The sequence below is a fragment of the Engraulis encrasicolus genome, chromosome 2, assembly GCF_034702125.1.
Source record: "Engraulis encrasicolus isolate BLACKSEA-1 chromosome 2, IST_EnEncr_1.0, whole genome shotgun sequence".
In the NCBI taxonomy this organism is placed as follows: Eukaryota; Metazoa; Chordata; class Actinopteri; order Clupeiformes; family Engraulidae; genus Engraulis; species Engraulis encrasicolus.
The window spans coordinates 48,010,253-48,018,303 of record NC_085858.1 but is presented as its reverse complement, the minus strand read 5'-3'; the positions used below and the strand labels follow the sequence as shown (position 1 = coordinate 48,018,303).

The window sequence follows — 8,051 nt, the reverse complement described above, 5'->3', positions numbered from 1 at the left end:
CGGACTCGGGCTTGAAGCAAACAGACATTGTGAAAATTGTAAGCAACCAGAGGAAACGTTTCAGTTCATGCAAATGGCAGTTTTGTGATTAAAAAAATAAGTAATTGAATATGCATAAATGAAAATGTTGGTAGGCTACTCGTGCGAGTGATTATTATTGGCTGTTTGCGCGCGCCAGTTACCAGTGGCAACATGGACGCTCACTCCGAGTCAGCCAGCAGGGATGCCGAGTCAGCTTGCTTTCTTAATAAGCGCCAAATCAACAGTTGTCAGTGAACGCATGGTCTTTTGTTGTAGGCCTAGTGTAGGCCATGTTTTAGCATGCCTTCGAGGAACATAAAATATTGAACATAAAATGACGAAGTTTGTCATTGCATTGGTCGCCAAGGATTACATTTCCAGCGTGGGCTAGCAAGGAGCATAATATGGATAACTAAGAAGATGCACACGCTACGTGGAGTATTCTAAGGTAGGGGCGGAGAGGTTTCCTGCTATTTTGTCCGCTGTGACATGTCATGTCCTTCACGTAGGTTCTTTTGTTGTCACTTTTACTGTACAGTTGTAACTATGCGCGTGCAACCTTTCCTCATTTTATAGCCTATTGACCGCATGGACATCAGGGGAAATTACATTCTCTTGGAGGGCCGAACAGGCTACTGTTCTTCGGGGTTAACTCATAGCCCATCCTTCTTAACGTCAAGGAGCGGCAACTTCACGGGGCTCGCAGGGATTTATTTGCACTAACAGTAACGTAACAAATGCTTTGATAGCCGCGCTGACTGCATCCAAAACGTATTCGTTAGTTTTCGCCTTTCTTATCCTCTCACGCCCCTCCCATGCATTTGATCACCGCACCCAACATCTCTGGTTAGTCTAACCGAAAGAAACATAAGGTGCGCTATCACATGTGTGTGTGTGCGTGCGCGTGCGTGCGTGTGTGTTTATACTTAGGCTACTATGCGTGCGTAACTAAATTAGGCTACTGCAAATTGCCTCATCCTAACGTCTTTGCCTATCCTGGCTATTTATCACGTGTTATTTTGAGTATGGAGGAGCCCACATAGAAAATCTTGCTTGCGCACAGGTTCTGTTGTTATTTCAGTGGTCTCGGGCTTCGGACAGGTTCGGACACAAATATTTTAATTAGTCTCGGGCTCGGGTCGGGGTCGATCACTTTTCTGTCGGCTGAGGGCCGGGCTCGGACAGAAAAAAACGGCCCGAGCCACACTCTAGTGTGTTTATTGCTTGCTTCATACCTGCACTGTCTGTCTGAGGTGTTTGACCTTCTCTGTGTTGAGCAGCCTACGGATGAGGAAGCCTCTGGCCACGGCTGTGAGTCGGCACAGCGCCCTCTGCTGCTCAGCACTCAGCACCTGCAGGCAGGAAAACAACCCACAGATATGAACGCATGCGTCTCCCTTCCCACACCACACACAGACACACACCCCATAACACATGCACTTACACACACACAAACTCTAACACATGCACTTACACACACACAAACTCTTAACACATGCACTTACTAGGGCTGGGCGGTTTTGGAAAAAATGAGCATCATGGTTTTCTTGATGAAAATTGACATCACGGTTTTCTGCACGGTTTTTTGATAAGCGGCGATTTCCCCCCCAAATATTAATCTTTCGGACCAAAAAAACTGAAATTAAATTTAAAAATGAGATACAATCATGAATTTAAATTAATCTCCATTTCCATTTTAGCACTTTTTCATTTCAATAATGTTTTTATAATTTATAGTTTATATTTCCCTACCCAACACTTAAAATTCCCTTTCAAGTAAAAAGGGTTAATAAATTATTATAAGCAGCTGTTTTTGGCTGTTTTTTTTTTTCAAGACAGCCCAAAACGGCATATTTCTTGTTCTACACCTGGCAACACTAATTGCTTAGTTGTCGTTGTACACCTGGCAACACTGATCACTAGGACCGCATGTTGCTTGCGCAGCGCATGACTAGCGAGTAAACACAGTGGGACAGAAACGGAACAGACTGAAGAGACACGAAAACAAACGGATTTACTTGACATTGTGGACGAAATTCTCCCGTCTCCACTTAAGTCGGTTTTACGCACGCACTTTTTACGCACCTTGATCCTGCGCGCATTCTCCCCTCTGAAATATTACCACACCCCTCGCGCTTAACTCCGAAAAACAGCGCGTAGCCCAACATGGGCGTGATATATGCTAAATGGGGGGATGAGTCTTCCCCGACTTCATCAGTTGTGGTTTCAAAGAAACCACGGAGCATGGATTTTCAGATCAACCATGTGAAAACCTCGGCAGTCCATTGAGATCCAAAACTGAACTTTAACTTTAAATTTAGAACCACATGCCAAAAGTCCTCGTGCAAAAGCATATCAAAATCTAACCTCAGCTCATTTTCACAAGCACAAGGCGAGTAGTCGAGGTGAGATAATGAGATGGAAACGCAATGTGTACCTTTGGCGGGAACTCAGCTGAGCGTTTTGGTGCGCAACAGGTTGATTGAAATAATAAACATGATGAAACGTTTGGTTAAAAATGGAGTTTGGTGTGTTGCCTAGTCAAGTCCGGAAATCAAAACCTGATTTAAAATGCTGATAATTCCCACAGTTAAAACAACACATTGTATTTGCTTACTTTTAAAAGTGCTTCTCCGCTTCTCTGTACAGCAACGTGACATTAATATCATTGGAAATATGTGGATCTCAGCTGTCCGTCAGCATATTACACTTAGGCTACATGCATGCTGAAGAATGAACAAGGAAATCGATCGTAATGAAAAAACGGAGACTTTATTATTCTGTCGCAGACATGGGAATTAATTGGACATGGGCATGCAATGCCAAGCCAGGACTTAAACGCGCAGCTGATGGGGTGTAAAAGAGACCAGAAGCGAAAAGCCAAAGACATGATCTGATATGTAGGCCTACATTTTTACGTTTAGCTGTAATGACATTCAGGAAATATTTTCTGCCTTACAAAAACAGATAGAACAACCTGTAGCCTACCTCAGTATGTGGCGGTTTTGTATGTCGGGCATCAGTTCAGAAAGTTTAATAGGTTACATGCACATATGCACGAGTTCCAATAAATCACAAAAGTGGAGGAGTTGCAATAAAAACCCTTTACTTAACGTCGTGGCTACAACATTATCACCCCGAAAATGGTGAAGGTTGTTTTGAATAGGCATACTTTGGGTGGCTGTTAGGATGACTGGAACAGCGGTCTTTAGTCTGACGTGCCTTGTCAATTTAGCCTACTTGTGCATGATGCAACGAGGTGTTTTTGGTTTTGGTTACCGTCCGTGGAGACAACATGATGATCCTCATACTGATTAATTAATTACCTGCTTTTGTTTGTAAGTTCACCGATATGAGAACATGCTCTGGGCAGCTGGTCATATTTTGTCACAATTAATGTAGGATGTTTATGTAGTGGAACTGTGAATGAATTTCGATTTGAACTCACGCTGACGGTAAGGAACATCAACAAAGCATAGGGCCTACCGTGTAACATGTTCAAAATGCGAGCCAAGCGAGCATCAAATGCAATATTACATTTTACCTCATAGTGGCGCTTGACCTTACTACAGCCCTTTGATGCGTGTAAAGGCAAACGCGCTTAAGTGCACGGGAGAATACGCTTAGGATTCATTTACATGCGAAACTCCCTGATTTTGGCCTGGCCCCACCCAAAGTGCGCAACTGGTAAAATCGCGCGTAAACCCCGCTTAATCACAGACTTGAGTAACCGCGGAGGCGCTGTTAAGCGCTTTTTTTTACTTAAGCGGGTGGGAGAATTCCGCCCAGTGTGAATATTTTCTTTGAATTAAAGGCCAAATCTAATGTAGAATGTATTTTGTCAGGTAGTTTGTGTCATATGGCGATGTATTTCGCTCCTATTTTGCTCCCAAATCATTTCAAACAATGCATCTTATCTGCCCATTGCATTTTGGAAGCTAGGCTAAATTAGCCTCAATGGCAAAACTCATAATTTTGTATATAGTTTACTTGGTATTTGGATCTCTTGCACTCACAGGGGCTGATGTATCACTATGTGTTTTTGTTTTTCTTTTATTTTGTATAAATTGTCTTATCTATGACCTGTCCTTTTGACATTACTGCCAATTTGTAATGAAAACATGATGTAATCAAGATGAGATTCCACCTTGTCTGGCAGGTGTCATTGAACTGATTAACCGGCTGCTGTCAGCCAATCACAAACCAGAGGACAATTTATAAGGGGTGTCTTCACTTTGCTTATGTAAAAACTTGAGAAAGGCCATACGGGCCGAAACGTTGTTTGTCAATAAATTGCAGCACGATGGACAAGAGTGTGCGGTACCTTCTTCTACAAAATTGATCTTGCACCCGCTACCTGCGCCTCGAAACCTCTGGTGTGCGTTGGTTTCCTCCCTCAAAAGATAGACGCTTCCCCAACCGACAGCACCCAGAATCGTCCACAAAAGATGCCGGTAACGCAATCCGACTCAGAAGCCCTCACAGGCCATTAACAAACCCAACCGAAAATGCTTTCATACAGCCAAAAAGACATCGAAGATATTTTGGTCACTGACTCTTTGTTCAGTTCACACCAAGATGGGCTCTGAGCTGTTTGATCTGACTTCACAAAGAACCAACACCTATTTTCATATGGTGACCCTGAGTGACTATGTGAGGAAAGGGATTATTCCCCGTGGACTGAGATGGCAAAAGGAACCGATGTTGGGGAACAAGACCGCTGAATTCTGCGACAGTTGGTGCGCTATCCTCAACAAATGTTCCTTCGACCTAATGACTTTATTGGTTGACAACCTGAAACAAGAACTGGCTGTGATTGACCTCGCCATCGCAGACCAAACCAAATCACTCAAGAACAGTATCCAGAATGAAACTGAGTTCAACGACATCCTCAAGAACAACGAAGAAAAAATAAAAAAGCTTTCCAACGAAATCAAAGAATTCAAGATCAAGAAATTCCAGAGAGATACGAAGGATGCGGCCGAAGGCAACGTCTACTTTTGGAGGAACCCCGCAAGAAGATCACGCCCACGCTCCACACGTAGGGCGCGCCCCGGAGAATTCCAATCCACGTTTGACAACTCATCTGATGTTTCCACTTTCATCAAGTTCCAGTTTTTTAACCAACAGATCCCACGTCACAGCGCCACAGCAGCGCGGGCGCGGACGAGGGCGAGGACGGCCCCCAAAGGCCGCACGCGGCGCGGCATCAAGAAGAAATCCAGTGGAAACACAGCCACGTTGGACGCGCACACGTACGCAGAGCACACGGACCTAACCACACAAAGCGCTGAAGAAATAACTGTCTTCAACCTCTCCAGTAAGACCCTAAATGCCTCTCATCTTTCAGTTCTCAATAAGGGTTTATCTTTTGTTCCCACTACACAACCAAATGACTTTGATGTGAAGGTTGATCTATATAAGTTTTTTCGCAACATTAGGCTGCGTGAGTTTTTTGCCACCACTCAGTCAGCATCCCAGTTGGACATAAATACATCTGAGTGACAACGCCAACACACAAATACCATCTTTCGGCCAAAAAGTGACTTCACACCTCCAGCCAACCGCAGTGCCTCGATTGAGACGTTCTGTAGATTGGTTGACCAAGATGCGACTGAACTGTTGAAAAGAAAACACGAATTCAACACACATAGTAACTTATCGGCTGATGAGAAAAAAACACTGAATGATTTACGATCAGATGAATCCCTAGTTATTAAACCTGCTGATAAAGGAGGAGGTCTTGTGGTTTTAAATCGATCTGACTATGTGAATGAATGTGAAAGACAACTGACCGATGATGTGTTTTATGAAAAATTACCTGGGGACCCAACTCGATCGTTCCAAAATTTGATCTTTGATACACTTGATGAATTTGTTCATACAGGAGACATAAGTAAAAAAGAGATGCAGTTTTTAAGAGTAGATAACCCAGTCATCCCGACCTTTTACACGCTTCCTAAAATACATAAGAACCTCCAAAACCCCCCTGGTCGTCCGATCGTGGCTGGTTTAGACTCTTTGACAGCCTCTATGTCTACTTTTGTTGATCATTTTATTCGCCCCCTAGCAGAGGCTGCACCATCTTTTATCAAAGATACTGGGCATTTACTGTCAGTTATTGACACTGTTAACCCTCTTCCAGCAGATGAGATTATTCTTGTGACATTTGATGTGAACGCTCTATATACCTGTATACCCCATGACGAAGGTTTGGAGGCATTAGAACATTTTCTTTCCAAACGAGCAACTTTCCAAAACCCATCCACAAACTGCATACTGGAATTTGCCAAATTAATCCTGACATGCAATTATTTCCTGTTTCAAGATGGATGGTTCTTACAGAAACGAGGGGTAGCGATGGGCAGTCCTTTTGCCCCGTCCTTCGCTAATATATACATGAGGTTGTTTGAAGAAAAACACATCTACATCAACAACAGGTTCACACCACATCTAATACTCTGGAAACGTTACATAGATGACGTAGTGGCCCTGTGGCGTGGGAGCATTGATGACTTAAAAGATTTCTTTACTTATCTTAATAACTGCACCGAATGTTTAACTTTTTCAATGGACTTCGATTCGACCCGTATCAGCTTCTTGGATGTGTGGATCATACGGGAAAATGACACACTTTACACTGATTTATTTACTAAACCGACAGCACACAACAGTCTTTTAAGAGCAGACTCTTGTCATCCTCTTCCACTTAAAAACAGCCTCCCCTATAGTCAGTTCTGCAGAGTCAAGCGTATCTGCAGTAGATAGGCTGATTACGCACACAACATAAACACCATGGAGTCCAAGTTTCGAGCGCGCGGATACAAGTCATCTCAAATCATCTCTGCAAACGACAAAATCATAAAAAGACACAGGTCGGATCTATTGCGTTACAGGCCAAAGAAAAAAGAAGAACCCGCCATTATATTTTCTACATGCTATTCAAAATGTTCTGAGCAACTGAAGAGTATTATTAACCGTCACTGGTACATACTCAAATCAGATATTAATCTTGGTGATGCATTTCAGAACCCACCACGAATAGTTTACAAACGTGGCAAAAACCTAAGAGACAGGTTAGTAAACTCTGATCTTCCACCATTGACTGTGCCCTCCAAGTCGGTTCTAACCCCTATTCCGGATGGTAACCGTAAATGTGGCTCCTGCGCGCAATGCAGTTATACTTATAAATGCACTACATTTAAACACCCTCATACAGGTAAAAGTATTCCTATTAAGGGCATTATCACATGTAACACAAAATCTGTTATTTATCTGATTACGTGCCCATGTGGAAAGTCATATGTTGGAAAAACTAGTAGGGAGTTAAAAGTACGCATTGCAGAGCATCACAGCACTATTCGTTGTAAAAACCTTAACTATCCAGTAGCTGCGCACTTTGTGGAAGCTGGCCATTCGGTCTCTGCACTAAGATACATAGGGATTGAGAAGGTATCTCTGCCTAGACGGGGTGGTAACCTAGAACGTTTACTATCTCAGAGAGAAAATTATTATATCCATTATCTTAAGACATTGGTTCCTTTTGGTCTAAATGTGGAATTTGAATTCAAATGTTTTCTCTAGGTAGACTCAATCTTATTGTGCAGATCATCTGGCCTTTGGTGATGGGTGTCAAGATGAGACAATACTTTTCATGACGGCCTCTAGTGGCCTGATCTTAAAATTGCAAGTGTTGCTCTCACTTTGCCTTCCCACCACGTAATTATTAGGGGTGGGCAAACATGAAAATCTTTAATCGCATTAACTCAATGACTTTCTGTGATTAATCGCGATTAATCGCATAGCGCGCGAAACCCAAAAATTATAATCATAAATCATAAATAAAATAAATCATATATAAAATAAAAATATTTTTTTAATTAATAAAATAAAATAATTAATAATAATTTGCACATGTACTGTGTAGATAACCTATGTAGGTCTAATATAATATTCCACAATGGAAATGTAGGCTATTTGCCAACCTATCAGTCTAAATGTAGTAGGCTATATGCCTATCCAATGTAGGC

At 42.4% G+C, this 8,051-nt stretch overlaps 1 protein-coding gene across 1 annotated transcript in view; it reads right to left on the bottom strand.

The window, feature by feature from the left end:
• LOC134440050 (centriolar coiled-coil protein of 110 kDa-like) overlaps positions 1-8,051 on the bottom strand; it is a 30,414-nt gene that overhangs the window by 10,426 nt on the left and 11,937 nt on the right. The window contains exon 8 of the mRNA XM_063189981.1: positions 1,257-1,373. Coding sequence (XP_063046051.1) covers positions 1,257-1,373 — 117 coding nt within the window. The remainder of the gene's footprint in view (positions 1-1,256; positions 1,374-8,051) is intronic.